The sequence below is a fragment of the Girardinichthys multiradiatus genome, chromosome 12 (genome assembly GCF_021462225.1).
Source record: "Girardinichthys multiradiatus isolate DD_20200921_A chromosome 12, DD_fGirMul_XY1, whole genome shotgun sequence".
Lineage (NCBI taxonomy): Eukaryota > Metazoa > Chordata > Actinopteri > Cyprinodontiformes > Goodeidae > Girardinichthys > Girardinichthys multiradiatus.
In genome coordinates, this window is record NC_061805.1 from 44,516,730 (window position 1) to 44,535,562 (window position 18,833).

At 38.8% G+C, this 18,833-nt stretch overlaps 1 protein-coding gene across 1 annotated transcript; it reads right to left on the reverse strand.

The window, feature by feature from the left end:
* Positions 1-843: 843 nt before the first annotated feature.
* Positions 844-17,673, reverse strand: vsig10 (V-set and immunoglobulin domain containing 10). The gene is made up of 9 exons (XM_047381121.1): positions 17,376-17,673; positions 17,197-17,292; positions 12,209-12,505; positions 9,209-9,463; positions 4,945-5,229; positions 4,620-4,736; positions 4,506-4,518; positions 1,765-1,904; positions 844-1,139 (listed from the first exon to the last, which is right to left on the reverse strand). The coding sequence occupies exons 1-9, from the start codon at positions 17,419-17,421 to the stop codon at positions 1,039-1,041; spliced, it is 1,350 nt and encodes a 449-aa protein (XP_047237077.1). The 5' UTR covers positions 17,422-17,673; the 3' UTR covers positions 844-1,038.
* Positions 17,674-18,833: the final 1,160 nt, after the last annotated feature.

Below are 18,833 nucleotides of genomic sequence, written 5' to 3' on the forward strand. Positions count from 1 at the left end.
AAGCAGAGATATATTGGTATTATTTGTATTACAGAATCTGTCCACCACTGCAGTTGAACGCTCTTGTGCAGATTTTCCTTTGGTTTCATAAACTAGCTTTTATGGAGCAAGACTGCACTTTCCGTATTGTTACCTTTTAAATTAAAATTGTTTTAGCAGAGGTAAAACGGTACAGGCAGATGGAAATCTGTTCAAAAATGTTTAGCCTAAAAGCTCTGGAGCATGTTTTATCTTTAAGGAGTATGTTTTTTTCATGCAGGGAATTTGAGCTAAAACGGGATGAGTTGTTACTGCTAAACATATAATTATAAAAGTTTATTTTTACCATATATCCACCCTTAATAAAGTTCTTTTTTTCTTTTTCTCACCAAATATCTGATTGAGTAATATAAACCTTTTCTGCAGTTAATGACTGCTGTTTTAGATGACTGGTTTAACATCAGTCATCTTGTAATCATGTAAGCACACAGAGCTAAAAAAAAAAAAAAAGCCAACCCTTTTAACATGCATACATGGCATTAATTATTCACATCCAAGCTCACACGGCTCATTTCCAGCGGATCGAGTTTTTATGCTGGATCTGCTTTTGACGTATCTGCAATACATTATTTAAATACTTTTAACTTGCTTTGACCTATTAAAAAGACCACACAGAAATAATGTAAAATGCATAAAACTTACTGAGGGGCTCAGTAAATGTACATAAGCTGAATTAGATATAATGCTGAGCAAAGTCAGTAAATCAGTATTATTTACTGTAAATTAATATATAATAGGTCTAATTTAAAACACAAATAATTTGTGACAGAGGTAAAAACCACCCAAAAGAGGCCAAGATGGTACTTCGTTTCCACAGACATATTCAATGCTTTAATGTCACTCGTTTAAAATTCTGTACAAACATAAAAACAATCATAAAAAGAAACTTACAAAAATGTACAACATAAAAAACAGTTTGAGTTTGAGTCTTATTCAGTTTCAGTTAGAAGTAGAATATATTTTCCAAACATTATACATTCTTCTTCAAACACCTTGTCCCTAAAATGATACAAGATCCTCCGCCTCTTCTGTCGGCTCTTCTTTCTGTTCAGGCGGCTGTGGGTCCGTTCCAGCAGTCTCGGTGTCCTCGTGATCCTCACCTGAGTAGAAGAGGATTTGATCCTTTATTTTACCATCCAAAAGAGAATAATCTGAATGTCTGCAAAATAAAAGTCTTTGTATGTAGCAGCAACTTCATTTCTTTAATTTGCCATATCAAAACTTCAGTTTAAGTCCAGTTCATTGGTTGTTGTTTTTTTTTGCTTGTTTTTTTGAGCCAGTAAAATGCAAACTCAATTATAAAATATTATTTGCCAGATTTTCGGCCTCTAGAACCCTCTTAGATAAGGGCTGTAAGATGGACCTGTGGTTCTGTTAAAGCATCGACACTCGTATTTCTAAAGCTAGAATAAAAAGGTGTAACAAAGTTCTTTACAGAATATTTAGTATTTAGTGCAGGAAAGTCAGACTAGATTTAATAAGCTTTTATGGTATGAATTTAAAAAAATGGGTTTGTCTAAATTAAACCAGATGCCTTATACCAAACTCCTGAAATGAAAACCTGTTTAACCCACCGTGTTGTTTCAGGATTGGAACATATACACAACAAAGCTCAGTTGTTCTGAATGTAATTAAAATTCCTTGAGAGTCTTAAAAAATATGGAAGTCTGGAAAAATGTTTAATTTTGATATGGAAAATGTGTAGGAACCTGGATGAGGTCTTACTGGAAGGGATCCGATGTATCTGGACCAGTGTTGTGTGCCGACCGTTGGCTAAAGGAGGCAGCTGTGGGACAGTGTCGTGAAAGATCTGCTCATCGTCCGAGTCCACCAGGTCCAGCACGTCTCCGCTGTCCTCAGCTTGCCTGCAGAGAGGAATTATTATGACTTTAGAGTGCAGCTACAGCTCTGGACACAAGATGATTTTTTTTTAACACTGATATCATAAATCTGTTTTTAAATTCCAAAGGAAGGAAAAATATAAAACAAAATACTGATTGCTAGAAAACGTAGAAAATGAACTGTTCAGTTCAAAGAAGCTTTGTTTTTGGAGCAGAACCTGAACACAAGGATGCTTTTGAGAGAAGAACTGTTGTCGGTAGCAACCTACCAAGAAAAGCTGGAATTCCTGAGCAAAAGCAACAAAGCAGAAAACTGACTCAGATGAAAACAAACAAGGTTTTAAATTTATTCCAATCTCTGTTCTGGGAATGCATTCAGCTCCTAAAGAACTGACGAGAAACACTAGATACTGAATGTAAACAAGGTTTTTCAGTAAATTACAAACTTTCACTAAGATCCAACTTTATAGTTTAGGGGTTAGTCCTTATTAGTTTAAACTTTCCTCAACCTGCTTTGTATGAGGGCCACTTTTTCCTTATATTGGTCTAAATGTTTTTTCTATATCTAGTATGTTTATAAGAGAACACCAGGGAAATATGTTCATGCCTTTCAGTTCACGTCAGAAGCAAAGCTGCAGCATTTTGGAGCAACTGCAGTCTTGTGAGGCACGCCTGACTAACAGCAACATATCAAGTGTTACAATAATCCAGTTGGGATGTAATAAGATAATGGATCACTCTGTTAAAGTCTTTAAAAGATAATGATAATTTCACATTAGATAAAAGCCCCAGTTAAAAACAGGATTGCTGCACAACTGAACACATCTGCATATAAATAAAAATAAATATATTTTCTGAAACTGCTACATATGAATAGAAACTAAAATTGGTTTAAAATCATGTTTTGTTTTTATTGTAATAGCAGCTGTAGATGTATCTTTTTAGATTTCTTGTTAAAATGTGAACATCAGTTGCCAGTGTGATAAACAAAGAAAGCTACTTTACATGGAAATATTAGGAACAGAAAGACTGAGCCAATATGAGGTGTTATGTGATATCTCTGAGTATATTTTCTGAATCACATTTCTTTTGTTATGTAAGTACCAACTGTTTTGTGTTTAACTTACGTAAAAAACAAAATCCACATTAGGCCGGTTAAAATGAGTCCGTACAAATCAGTATAAATGTTCAGCTATGTCTGGTATAAAAGAAACGTTTGTGTGGGTATTGACTTTCTGAGAAACAACAGTTTTTCTCAGAAGGGTTTGGCAACATCTTGGCAGTTGAAGGAAAACAGATAAGAACCACTCCCATCAGTGCACACACACTGTAGGTCTCTGTTAGGGGTCAGAACCTGTGGAGAACTGGACGTTTCGCTTTTTTATATAATCTGAACTCTTTCATTATCAATTAACTTTTGTTCATTAAAAAAGGACCTTTGAACCTCAATCCAAAGGACTACTAAAATAAAATAAAACTAAAAAGATGAACATTTAAACAAATGTACCCGCATTATTGTAAATGTATTGTTTATTATTATTATTCATTATTTTGAAGCTAGGAGTTGAGATGAATTCAAGCTTTTTTTAGCACATTTTATTGTATGCAATAAAAGTTTGCACAAACACTCCTAAAATAGAATTTAAAAAAACTAGCAAACTAATAATAATGCATCTACATTTTGTTCTATAATGTTCTCAAAGTATAGCTTTTTTGTCCTTTGTTGTTTTACAATTTTTCTAATAAAAAAGGTCAAATAAAAACCTTTTCACTTCAGAAGACTGGGTCTAATCTTGTCAACCCTGTATTCACATTCTTCCATCATAACACTCCCACTTCTGTGCGTCGCTGCCACTGAAAGCAACTACTGCGAACACAACCAGGACTTCCACGAACATGTAGGATCCCATTTGAATGCACGCAATTGTTTTCAAAGTGTGGGCTTCAGGCATTCGTCAACTTCTCCTTATTTTTCACATTTATTTGTATAGTTTTAGCCGGTTATTTTGACATTGCCATCCTTCATTACATAGTTCAAAGTGGATGAATTTACTGGACAATGAATCCTAATGGACCATACATTGTCCAGTCCAAGCCAAATTCCTGTCGGGAAACAGTAAAATATCTGTTGATTTATAATGCCTAAACAGATGGCCCTGAACATCCCATTACATTAGAATGCTTTTGCTTTATTTAAAGTTTTTTGGTTACTAATTAACAATCCAGGTAGACAGCCTTCAAGTTTAAGTTATTTTCTAACCGCTTTCATCTAGCTCAACAAACGGGTGTGCTTTGTTTAACGAGGACGTAATTACCTACATTTATGTCAGTGACATCATGAGTGAAAGTCTTTCTCCTGAAAGACCACTTCTTGACATGTTTTGGTATTTGTAGGCTTTGGTTTTACTGGTGTAAGTATTTTACTTTTAGGTATAAAAAAAAAAAAAAAAAAACTGTTCAAGATGGGCCATTTTTTTATATTTGATCATTTATACTGGGGAAATATTGCACATAGGTGTGGCCACTCCTGTTGTGAATGCAACTAATCAGGAGCAGTATCAGCAGTGATAGCTGCAAAGACATTTTATGGTTGGAAAAATTATTCATGCAAAGTGAGATACTCACATGAAGCCTCCTCCTGAAAAAAAAAAAAGTGAAGTTAGTTTTGACACTCTCAAATAACAGCAAATGTGTCTTATCTAGATTTCATGTTAACAAATAGAGTGAAACAAAAGTTACCCAGACAGATTGTGTGTCTCCTGGAGTAAAGTACTTTAACCATGATGAAAGCAGAGCCCACAATCAGGGCAGCTATGAACACACCAATCACTGCTCCAGTGTACGCTGAGGATGATGCTGTGGAAAAAACATAAAGATGACAGAATTTCAAAGAAGGAAAAGGATGGAGCAGCGGGTCCATAAGTATTCCAGACCTGGAGTCAACACCTGAAATGACTGCCTTCTAGATTACATCAACTTCTGTTTACCGCTACAGCACCCTATATCACTGTTGGAACAACACCATTCGCATAACTTCATACATGCAAAGTCCTTTTAAACTGACTTTTCACAGTGAGGTAGACTTCCAGCTCGCGCACCCCGAGCGCGTTCTCGCTGCGGCAGAAATAGTAGCGTTCGTCGTCCTTGCTGATGTTGACTATGGTCAGCTTGACGGCAGGTCCTTCAAAGGACAGGATGTACCTAGATCCAGAAACGATCAGGTCTTGATTTTGGCCTTTCCTCCATGTGGTGTTGGCAGGCGGTAAGGACGTGTTCTCACTGCAGGTTAGAGTCAAGTTGGTTCCCTCCAGAACTGTGACCAACGGTTTGCCCTCAGGAAATGGAGCTCCTGCGGAAAGAGAAACAAATCAAAGTTATAATTTTTTTTTTTTTACTTTTCTTTTGTTGCTTTAATCACCCAGAGTCCTGGTTCCTCTGCTCTTCAGCTCATTCCACACGTTTTCTTTAGTCTTTGGAGATGGTTGATTTCGTGTCTGGTGAACTGTTTATTTGGCCGTATGTTTGAGACCATCATCCAGCTAAAACACGAGCCATATTCAGCTTCCTGGTAGAGATTGCCAGACTTTCCCTAAAATGTCATGGTATTTCAAAGAGTTCATAATCCCATGAATTCTAACATGGTTGCAGGGGCCTTTGGAAGAGACCCACAGCATCACATATCCTCCACCATACGTTACAGTGAGCCTGAGGCTTTTTTCCAGATATTCCCACTTAAATAAAAGCAGGGTTTTTCTAAGATTTTCCATAAAGATTAAGCTACTCAAATACTAAATTAATTTGTTTTAAGGCTTTTTATACACTTTTACCAGGGATGCCAATAAATAGGCACAATATATATTCACTACAAAAAGAATGGATACGAGCTTCCTACTCGGAGACATTTGTAGGTACCAATACCATATCAATATGAAGTCATTGCTTTTATCAGATATCATAAATCATTGCAGCACATTTAGGTCACCTACTAATTCATTAAACATCTAACATTTAAACTATGCGTGTCAGAATCTCTAAATTGTAAAACCCTTCATTACTCTAGTATAAAACAAGAGAAATTAGATTTTGGATTATTTGCTTGACAAAGAAACAAACAGCTCAGGTCCTGGTTTGCCGATCAGTCAATGAAGACTGATACAATAAGAGCAGCTTGTATGCTTTTAAATCTGCACCTTGCTGTTCAAAGAACTCCCTCATGTGATAAGGATCTTTATGTCATTAGCATGGCTCGAGAATAATTCAGCCATCATGAACACAATTCCTGCAATGCCTCCCTGGCTGTGTTTATAGCAAAACTCCCACAAATGAAAGTGAAAGTTTAAAAAAAAAATGAAGACAATGACTGTAACCCAAAATTATTCCACTACTCTGTACAGAACTACATTTTATCCATATTTTTGTACGAACGAGAGTCTTGATTAAAGGTTTTCACACAACAAAACAGTAATTTGATGAAGAATGGCCTGTCACCTAAACAGGAGGAAGCACAGAAGATCACTATGCATTACTCACAGCACGCTGCGACTCACACCACACGTATTTTCTGTTGAATATCTTTGCTTTGTGCTGTATTAAATAGCGTAGGTTTAAACCGTGAGGTAATCAGACTGTTTGAAGGTTATTTTAAAAAGTTTGATTTGACCTCTAACCAAGTGAGTGCATCACAGACAGCAGAAACACGAGCTCTTCTCTAAAGTAAAAGGTAGCTCCACTGAAAGCTGTAGATTCTGTAACAAAGGCTTTGTTCATAGAACATCTGGTTTGAGCTGAAGGTTGGACATGTACCTTTTGTCCTCATAAATGCTACGACTCATACTAAACCACGGGTCTTCAGTCCATGAGAGCCACCGTCCTGCAACTTTGAGATGCATCCCTTCTCAAACACACCTCATTGTTTCATAAAGTTCTGGAGAGGCCTGGTAACAGGCCATTCATTTAAATCAAGAACTGAGAACTGGAGCTGGTGACTACTGCACTAAGCCCTTTATTTAATAATCACTAACGTCTAACCTATGAAGGCCATTTAAAAGTCACGGTATTTCAGAGAGATCATGTTGCCATTCACTTTATGACACCGTTTCCAGAGAACGTGGAACAGAAACAGGCATAACGGATCACAGGTACAGCAGAATATCTAATTGTGGACATGAGGTGCATTTCCACCGGTGTTTTTAGATTAAGCGGGTTTGCTGGCCAACCATGCACAGTCATACAACGCTCAGTGAAACCGCTTTTGGCAATCAGCATCTCCATAAAGCTCGTCAGCAAAGAGAAGCATGAAGTGCTCTAAAATCTCCTGGTAGATGGCTGGTGTCCCCCTCTACTCTTCCTCCATACTCTGGGACCATATTTTCCAAATGAAATTTAAGTTTTACTCTGAGGACCAGGAACAAGAGCAAGAGCAACAGTCCAGTCCATCTCTGTTTTCTTACAAAGAAGTAACTCTAGCTGCAGTCCACACCTTGTGAATCTCACCCAAACTTTTTAAATGGGATTTAACTCACAATCATCTCAAAGCTGCAGTTTCCCCTGATGGTTAGAGAATGGTGCTTTCCTACCCTACTTTTTCCTTCCACTCAACTGTCAATTAATATGCTTGGATACAGCACTCTCAAAAAACAGATTCTTTAACAATGTACACATCTGCAGCAGCCACCAGAGAGCTTATCCAAAAACACAGAATATACATCAAATTCTGTCCATTACCAACATATCAATGAGCAGCTGTTTTTGTTCACAGCTAACCATTAATATGTTACTTTAATAATTCAATTGATATTTAAATTCTCACTAATTAGGCTTTGTAATGTATTAGAGGGCGTGTGGGAGATAAATAAAAGGACGAATAGACAGAATTGTGAAGTGTTTGCGCCTCTGCTGACTGAAACCAAATTAAAGCTTTTTTTGCTCATTTCACTTTTCATTCTGGATCAATATTCAAAGAAAAAGCTAGAAACAAATTCCCAGTAAAACTTCACAGGAAAACAAATTATATGTGCTTTATTGTTCTCCTCTCGATCTGATGGCCTACAATAGGTTTGGCTGTGCTATTTCATCAAGATTAGTCTTGCAGTTGTGAGATGCAGAAACAGAAGCAGTTAGATGTTAAACACAGAAGAAACAAGACCAAGACAAAGGAAAACATCCTTAAATGGGTAGTTCAAGACAGAAGAAGGGTGAGAAAAGGGAATGAGGAAAAAAAAACATGTGACAAAGTACTGCAGACATCAGAGATCGCCTCTAAATAAGTGATTGTATCAGAATGCAGCAACAGCGCGTTTTTCTCTGTTAATTTTACAGCCAGGAACCAACCTGGATGCTAACAGACAGGTAGAATTAATGCAGAGCAGAACCTCCTACGCATTTTTCATTTAAACATTTTCCTTTATTTTTTGTGGCATTTTTATAACATTCTGGACATTTATGAACACAATATTAACTCTGAACCTCCCTGAATAGCCGTCTGGTCTTATGATGTGTTCCACAAAAAACAGAACAACATAATGCTGAAACTGGCCTCCAGGTACAGGGCCTTTGTGGCATCTGGACCCATTTGAATTAGCTCTAATTAAGGACCATGGAGTTTTAAAATAAGGAATGGTAGACTAAATCCAGATTACTAAAGCACAGTTTGCAAACTCTGAAGCCTTTATTTTCAGCAACATAGCACCTTTAGTGCTTTGTTTGGCATTTTACAACCACTTTAAGAATCACAAGTCAAATTCTGAACCTAAAAGTAGTCTAAAGTTGTCTGCAGACCAAATATGTGGTTAATTTGAGCCCTTTTGATTTCCAAATGAGTTGGCATACAGTCAATAAGTCAAAAACCAAAATAAAGATGGGAGTTAAATGTCAAAATCATGGCATGTGTTGCTAAATACAGCATGTCATAAATCAGTGTGGAAAACAGTGCTTTAGTTAAGACTTATTAGACTTTCCCAGACTGCGTAGCAACGCTGTCTAATGATGCACTGAGGATACTGAAGAGTTAAAACAAGTACAAACAGCTGAGAAACCAAAGCAGGAATGACGGCTACGCCTGTACACTCCGTGATGGCCCCCAGAGCAACAACTACTGCTGTTAAATGTACCTTCTCTTTTTCTCTCGAACCATTTTACGTTTCTTGTTTTTACCTGTCATTTAAAAATAATCCGACTAAAGCTTCAATTCATATTATTTTATAAATGTAAACTGAGCCTTTTATTTGTTAAGAATGAATGAAAATATGAATGATCAATTCTGAGAATTGTAAAAAAAAAAAAAAAAATCAAACACTGTAAAAAATCTTATTTGATTAAAGGATACTTACGGAGGGTAATGGAGCAAGATTTCTGATTTTCTTGTTTAAGCAGTTTGTGCAACGCCATGCACGTCACCTTCTGCTTGTCGTGCAGCATAGAGCTGTTCAGTGTCAAACCGAGGTTGTTTGTCACCTGGAAGTCACCGTCTTCGCCCCACCGCAGCTCCGGGGTCGGATATGCCCCAAACCAGGAGCAGTTCAGCTGGACGCTGGAGGTGTCCTGTGCTTGGACAAACATACAGTCAGGGTGTTTGCTCGGTATATCTAGAAAAGACACAAACAGGGAGAGAAACATGACTAAAAGGTATTTATTCTATCATTTTAACACAAAACCATTATTTGTTTAATGATGGGAGGCATATTCAGAAAGAACTTCACAAAAAGCTGCTACATTGTAATTAAAATTGTACCGTGCTTTCACACCGCTTCAACGTCGCCACATTTCATTACAACCGCAAAACCGCATTGTGAAGAGCAAAAGAAAAAATTAGGTTTTCTATATGTTTTAAAAATAAAAATCTGAGTTGGGAGGCATGCGTTTGTTTTCAGCCCTCTTAACTCTGATACCCCTAAAGAAGCTTTGTATTTATTTAGACTGGTTGTCTCATTTACAACAGAGACCTGTAACATGGACACAAGCGATCAGGTACATAAAATAACAAAATAATCATAAACATCATCTTGGCATTTGGAAGGAAGAAAGGAGAGTTAAAAACAAAACTTAAAAACAAGAACAGATTTGAAATGATTTTTCCATTCCATTTTTCTTTTAAAATGTGTCTAAAATGTCCCAGAAGGTTCAAAGTGGACAATTTAAACTCATGCTGCAGTGTATTTCAGGAAGATAGAGCAGAATTGGAGCACAGGTTGTGACTGTACTGTCTTTGTGACGCCTCTGAATGTCAATCGGGGGGCAGCAGAACAAGGATGGATTCCTAAATGAAACCATACCAATGTAGAGGTCTGCAGGTATAACGATGGCCAGTTTAGAACCAGTGGTGTGTGAGATGTTCAAATTAAGTTACAAATCGTAGGGCTCATTGATGAACAACATCCAACATGTGCACAGAGCTAGCTGGGGCGTTAATGTACACAACTAGTGTAACCAATTGCCCTCAGGAGTTTTAATGACTTGATAGACTGAGTATAATTTACATCTCAATGTAAATACAGCTGTTCTCTGAAGGTCTCATATGTTTGCTAAAGAAGCAGCTTCAAGAAAACCAAGGAACACAGCAGACAGGTCAGGGATGAGGTTGTGGAGAAGTTTAAAACAGGGTTAGGTTAGAAAATATATTGCAAGCTTAGGCCACCTCACCCTACAACCTACCAAGACATGGCTGCCCACCTAAACCAACAGGCTGGCCAAGGAGAGCATTAATCAGAGAAACAGCCAAGAAGACCATGGTAACTCTGGAGGAACTCCAGAGATCCACAGCTCAGGTAGGAGAATCTATTTGTCATTTATTCCGGAACAAAGTCTGGCTTTTATTAAGAGTGATGGGTATAAAACCATTAGAAATCCTGTTTGTTACAAGCCCTGCAGCGGAAACAGCAAACATGTTGAAGAAGGAGCTCTGATCAGCTGCGAAACAAACTGAACGTTTAGGTCTACACGCAAAACTAGGCATCGACTTAGGATTGCTGAACACAACTCCATACCACTCCACTTTGTGATACCATATAATTCCCAATAAAATACATCAAAGTTTCTGGTTGTAACTTGACAACATTTTCAAAAAGTACATTTGCAAGGCACTTTAAATGTTTGAGATGTAGCACATTAACATTTTTACTAAGTTTTAAAATGTATCTTTTATTTATGTCTTAGAGTCAAAACCATCCATTTCAGTTTTAGTCTGGTTTAGAGGAGCATTTGGGAATGGGCACCAAAGATGTGAAACATTTCTAAACAAGTTTTAAAAACTTTTATTAAAAAGATGCTCTTTTAAAAAGGGGACATATCATGCAAAATCCAATATTTTAGACTTTAAATACATTTTGTACTTTGAGTCTGCAGAATTGCATAAAAGTTCAATTTAGTCTCTACAGGTGCTACGTAGATATGCTTCTATTCTGTTTGGGTCATATTTTTCAGTCCGTTCAGTTTTCTCTATCATCTGTTTCCAACTGTTACGTCATTGTATTTGATGGGGAACAGCTAAATAAGGTCACAGTCTGCGGATGATCAATTTTGCATGTCCGCCACATTTTATTTCTCGCTGCAATTTTGTAGTCCAATCTTCAAGTATGCCTATTCTGAAAGAGGATAGGTTTGGTTCGGTTGTTGGGTGTATTACCCCACACAATTCATTACACCGTCCCTCAGCATCAGAACCTCTTTGAAGTGCCTGGTTACATTTTATCTTTCATGGAAATGTTCCTACATCAGTGGGAAAATTCCCATTTCCCTGAATTCAAAGACAAGTGCTTTCAGCAACCTCCACCAGTATCAAGAAGGATTTGCTGAAAGACTTCATCTGATTAAGGGGTCGGTTCCTTCTGTCTACGGAAATGACGAACGCAGCAAAGCGGTAAGTTGCAAATAACGCTAAAATGGCTAACTTTATTTTAGACATTTATTGTGTGGTATGATGTCCTGGCCATTGTTTTGATAGCAGTAGCATTGTTTTAGCAAACATTTTTGATATTGTGCCCCATTTATTTAATATTTTGCTTCTCAATAGCCAGAATTTCTTGTAAAGTGACTATAAGTAGTATTTTTTAGGTTTTCTGAAGCATGTTCTGTTTTTCTTTGAAAATCTGTAGTTTTCACAGCTTTTCAGTTTAGTACCAGAAGATCTTTTATGTTGTTAAGTCAGTGACCTCTGACCTATGAGTCATCCACACGGAAAGATGCTCCAAAACGCAATGGCTTTAACTAACAGAACACCCAGCAAAACAACTAATTGTGTCACAACTGAACTTCAGTTGTTGAGTTTAGATGAACCCTTAAATGTGCAAAAACATCGCAGCATCAGAGCAGACATCTCTACTCAAACCACTTACAGTACACCAGCAGCTCAGTGCTGTTATCAACCCTGCGGTTAGAGACGGTGGTGAGGGCACTGCAGGTATAAACTCCTTGAGACCTGGGCTGTATGTTCACTATCGAGTATTCCAGGAGGGGACGTGTGGTGGAAGCCAGGCTTGTGATATTAGTCAAAGCTCCACTGAAGGTCAGGTTCAGCTGCTGAGATGGGTAGGACTGCGTGAAACATCTAAAGTAGATGGTGGATCCATTCTCAGCGATGAGTGTCCTGTTTGGGAGCACAACAGTTGGGTAGATTGTTGTAGATACGTCACCTGAAATAAAAGAGTTTAGCGTGTTACAACCACGAACAATCTCAAATGCTTCATTCTTACAAGAAGACATACAAGAAAGGAATTACTTGAAAATACAACTAGTTGTTTAAAAATTGGTGTGTTTCTTTAAGATAAACTGGTGATAATAATGGACCCGAGCTGGTAGTTCTTTGCCAAAATGGATGGAACAGTTGCAGATTCCAATATCAGCAGCCCAAATAAATGCATGCGAGTTATTTAAATATGTCACCGCTTGTCTGAAAGAAGACCCAAACTGTCACCCTCATATAAAATGAAACTGGTAAGAACATTAAAGGAACAACCCAGGAACCATCAAGGCTAAAACCTGTTGAACACCAGTGTCGCTGTCCACGATGGAGTGAGTTTTGCCAGGATGGCACATCAATGCGAGCTGTGGCAAGAAGGTTTGCTGTCTGTCAGCGTAGTGTCCAGAGCCTGGAGGCACCAGGAGATGTGGAGGAGGCCGTAGGAGGGCAACAACCCAGCAGCAGGACCGCTACCTCCACCTATGTGCAAGGAGGAACAAGAGGGGCACTGCCAGAGCCCTGCAAAATGACCTCCAGCAGGCCACAAATGTGCATGTGTCTGCACAAACTGTTAGAAACCGACTCCATGAGGATGGTATGAGGGCCCAACGTCCAGATATGGGGGTTGTGCTCAGAGCCCAACACCGTGCAGGACGCTTGGATTGGCAAATTCACCACTGGCAACCTGTGGTCTTCACAGATGAAAGCAGGTTCACACTGAGCACATGTGACAGACGTGACAGAGTCTGGAGACACCGTGGAGAGCGATCTGCTGCCTGCAACATCCTTCAGCATGACCGATTTGGTAGTGGGTCAGTAATGGTGTGGCGTGGCATTTCTTTGGAGGGCCGCATGGCCCTCTATGTGCTCGCCCGAGGTAGCCTGACTACCATTAGGTACAGAGATGAGATCCTCAGACCCCTTGTGAGACCATATGCTGGTGAGCTTGGCCCTGGGTTCCTCCTAATGCAGGACAATGCTAGACCTCATGTGGCTGGAGTGTGTCAGCAGTTCCTGCAAGATGAAGACATTGAAGCTATGGACTGGCCCGCCCGTTCCCCAGACCTGAATCTCATTGAGCACATCTGGGACATCATGTCTCGCTCCATCCACCAACGTCACGTTGCACCACAGACGGTCCAGGAGTTGGCAGATGCTTTAGTCCAGGTCTGGGAGGAGAACCCTCAGGAGACCATCCATGGTCTCATCAGGAGCATGCCCAGGCGTTGTAGGGAGGTCATACAGACACGTGGAGGTCACACACAATACTGAGCCTCATTTTGACTTGTTTTAAGGACATTACATCAAAGTTGGATCAGCCTGTAGTGTGTTTTTCCAATTTAATTTTGTGTGACTCCAAATCCAGGCCTCCATTGGTTAATAAATGTGATTTCAATTGATGATTTTTTTGTGTGATTTTGTTGTCAGCACATTCAACTTTGTACAGAACAAAGTATTCAAAGAGAATATTTCATTCATTCAGATCTAGGATGTTTTATTTGAGTGTTTCCTTTATTTTTTGAGCAGAGTATAAGGAATGGGACAAATGATTTCAGACAAATGTGTTGTTTCTGTAGAGCTCTGAGGATCTGGGAGCCCGGAGAGAGACATACAGGTCCTTCTCAAAATATTAGCATATTGTGATAAAGTTAATTATTTTCCATAATGTAATGATGAAAATTTTACATTCATATATTTTAGATTCATTGCACACTAACTGAAATATTTCAGGTCTTTTATTGTCTTAATATGGATGATTTTGGCATACAGCTCATGAAAACCCAAAATTCCTATCTCACAAAATTAGCATATTTCATCCAACCAATAAAAGAAAAGTGTTTTTAATACAAAAAGCGTCAACCTTCAAATAATCATGTACAGTTATGCACTCAATACTTGGTTGGGAATCCTTTGGCAGAAATGACTGCTTCAATGCGGCGTGGCATGGAGGCAATCAGCCTGTGGCACTGAGGTCTTATGGAGGCCCAGGATGCTTCGATAGCGGCCTTTAGCTCATCCAGAGTGTTGGGTCTTGAGTCTCTCAACGTTCTCTTCACAATATCCCACAGATTCTCTATGGGGTTCAGGTCAGGAGAGTTGGCAGGCCAATTGAGCACAGTGATACCATGGTCAGTAAACCATTTACCAGTGGTTTTGGCACTGTGAGCAGGTGCCAGGTCGTGCTGAAAAATGAAATCTTCATCTCCATAAAGCTTTTCAGCAGATGGAAGCATGAAGTGCTCCAAAATCTCCTGATAGCTAGCTGCATTGACCCTGCCCTTGATAAAACACAGTGGACCAACACCAGCAGCTGACACGGCACCCCAGACCATCACTGACTGTGGGTACTTGACACTGGACTTCTGGCATTTTGGCATTTCCTTCTCCCCAGTCTTCCTCCAGACTCTGGCACCTTGATTTCCGAATGACATGCAGAATTTGCTTTCATCCAAAAAAAGTACTTTGGACCACTGAGCAACAGTCCAGTGCTGCTTCTCTGTAGCCCAGGTCAGGCACTTCTGCCGCTGTTTCTGGTTCAAAAGTGGCTTGACCTGGGGAATGCGGCACCTGTAGCCCATTTCCTGCACACGCCTGTGCACAGTGGCTCTGGATGTTTCTACTCCAGATTCAGTCCACTGCTTCCGCAGGTCCCCCAAGGTCTGGAATCGGCCCTTCTCCACAATCTTCCTCAGGGTCCGGTCACCTCTTCTCGTTGTGCAACGTTTTCTGCCACACTTTTTCCTTCCCACAGACTTCCCACTGAGGTTCCTTGATACAGCACTCTGGGAACAGCCTATTCGTTCAGAAATTTCTTTCTGTGTCTTACCCTCTTGCTTGAGGGTGTCAATAGTGGCCTTCTGGACAGCAGTCAGGTCGGCAGTCTTACCCATGATTGGGGTTTTGAGTGATGAACCAGGCTGGGAGTTTTAAAGGCCTCAGGAATCTTTTACAGGTGTTTAGAGTTAACTCGTTGATTCAGATGATTAGGTTCATAGCTCGTTTAGAGACCCTTTTAATGATATGCTAATTTTGTGAGATAGGAATTTTGGGTTTTCATGAGCTGTATGCCAAAATCATCCGTATTAAGACAATAAAAGACAAGAAATATTTCAGTTAGTGTGCAATGAATCTAAAATATATGAATGTTAAATTTTCATCATGACATTATGGAAAATAATTAACTTTATCACAATATGCTAATATTTTGAGAAGGACCTGTATGACAATGCAGACGAAACGAGACAGAGACTCCAGTGGACTCTGCTGCAACTACCATCCACAAGGGGGTGTCATTGCAACAGGGTAAAACAAAAAAGGATTTAAGTGATTATCCTGCTGCTTGAAGATGATGTCTTTGTACTTTAGTTGTATGATATATAGGCTTTAAACGTTCTTTTCAGGGGAATCCTAATTGTAGCAACATGAACAGAACAAACAAGTCATAAAAGCAGGATTTTGTGTTCTAAATAACCACATATTGGTAGTCTGCACGAGGGATAACTAGCTTTTCTTTCCCGTTAATATTCTGTACTTTTTCAGAGTTAAATTTCTGGATTTCTCAGTCCTTTATTTTAGCAAATCTCTAAATTTCAAAGAGGAAAGCTCATTTTGACTTGTTTTAAGGACATTACATCAAAGTTGGATCAGCCTGTAGTGTGTTTTTCCACTTTAATTTTGTGTGCGGCTCCAAATCCAGGCCTCCATTGGTTAATAAATTTGATTTCCATTGATGATTTTTGTGTGATTTTGTTGTCAGCACATTCAACTTTGTACAGAACAAAGTATTCAAAGAGAATATTTCATTCATTCAGATCTAGGATGTGTTATTTGAGCGTTCCCTTTATTTTTTTTAACAGTGTGGGTGTGTGTGTATATATATATATATATATATACACACACACACCCACACCAGTATAATAACCTTGAGAAGAAATATTAGATTAATGGTATTGACACAAAAATTAGAAAGAAAAATGTATAACATGATCGAATGGCTGTTATTCAAAACAGCTTGCCATATGTTGCTTTAAAACCTTAATAAGTGATAGGTTGTGCTCTTTTAGTTACATCATGACTGTTCATCTTATTCCCAACCAGAAACATTTTCAAACTGACAAATTTGGTGTATGTATGAAAAGAACGTAGTAGCTCTAATTCTGGCCTGCTGACAAGCAATGTGCAGCAACAAGTACGGAAATGGAAGCTCAATTATTCAATGAATGTAAGAACGGTAGGACTTATAAAGCAGGGGTGTCTTACTCCAGTCCTCATGGGCTCCTTGACAACTGACTTTGGATGTCACTCTTGTAGCAGTGTTGACATTTTTACTCTTTAAAACCATGGCAGATCTTGATTTCAGTAACTGGCCCATGCCTACTAGGATTTGGGGTTTGTAGGCTTTTGTTTAAAGAAATCAGATTGGTGCCTAACCACATTTCAAACAGAAAACCTAAAATAAAAAGGACCAACTGTTACATCAAGCCATGCACAGTTCACTCGTTTTCATGTGAGCAGACAGTGGATTATGTGGAAGAACCAGTTTGGTTGAAAAGTTGCTTCAGTGACTGCAAGCAACCAACGCCCAAGATCATCCCATTAGACCCATACTGGACTTAATGTCCACCCAATAACTGGCCCACTTACTAGTTATTGGAAGCTGGATACGCGCATTGATGGTTCTGTTGTCGCCCGGTGCGGCTGACTGGACAGTTTCGGTGGACTCGTTGCCCGAAACTGCCGCTTTAAGAGGAGAGAGAAACCATGAGTAAAAACCCGGGAGTTGTGTTCAACTCACCTGTTCTAATTATTTAATCACAACTCACCTGCAGCAGATAGACACAGAAGCGCCAGAGATGCGACTATGTTCATGTTACCTTTCCTACATAGCCCTCAGAAATAGCCGAAGAAGAATAAGACTTTTGGTCCAAACCTGTCTGACTAGTCCACCTGTGAGCGCTTGCCTATGACACACAGCGATGAAACCAGTATAACCATTATAAACCACAGGAAATGGGGCTCTAGTACCAGCAAAGGTCACTGATCTGACATGATGAGCCTCCTCCAGGGTCTCCACGGCAGACTTGGCGGACTTGCCTTGTTTACAAGAGTTTACAGGTCCGGAAATGTCGGCAGGAATAAACCGCACCTAGAACTCACCTAGTTAAAGGGACAGTAACATATTTTTATTTGTTTACTAATGGTGTATGGGGTACAACAGTAGAGCTCTGCAGTTATTTTTCTCGAACATGATATTTTATTCCAGAGAAGTTAATCCAGACCATTTCTAGTTCTGGAGCCTTTTGTTTTTTTTAAGTTATCAATGAATTTAATCAGTGAAAGTCACACTGTCATTATCTAAAACGTTTACATAATTTTTTTTTTCATCTCTGTACCTCGTCTGGACACATAGATGAAATAAAATCAAAATTATAATAAAATACACATACTTACAAACACACAACATACCATTAAAAACAGCTTTGGGGATGTTAAATATAATACATACATATATAATTTCTATATGTATGCATATTTAAAGGGTTGGGTTCAAAAGACATCTCCAAAGCCTAGTATTATTGCTATTATTGTTGTTTTAGAAGATGTAAAAGCCTTTGTAGCAAAAAAACCAAAAAAAAAAAAAAAAAAACAACAAATATACCAAGGAAAGAATCGTACCCTGGGTAAGCCCTTGCATCTGCCACCCTAAACAGGAAGAACTAAAATAGTGATCTAATATAAAATAATTTGGGTATACATAAACCTAGGTTATGCCAAAAGTCTCACAACACTGACCAATCTACAGGTCCTTCTCAAAATATTAGCATATTGTGATAAAGTTCATTATTTTCCATAATGTCATGATGAAAATTTAACATTCATATATTTTAGATTCATTGCACACTAACAGAAATATTTCAGGTCTTTTATTGTCTTAATACGGATGATTTTGGCATACAGCTCATGAAAACCCAAAATTCCTATCTCACAAAATTAGCATATTTCATCCGACCAATAAAAGAAAAGTGTTTTTAATACAAAAAACGTCAACCTTCAAATAATCATATACAGTTATGCACTCAATACTTGGTCGGGAATCCTTTTGCAGAAATGACTGCTTCAATGCAGCGTGGCATGGAGGCAATCAGCCTGCGACACTGCTGAGGTCTTATGGAGGCCCAGGATGCTTCGATAGCAGCCTTTAGCTCATCCAGAGTGTTGGGTCTTGAGTCTCTCAACGTTCTCTTCACAACATCCCACAGATTCTCTATGGGGTTCAGGCC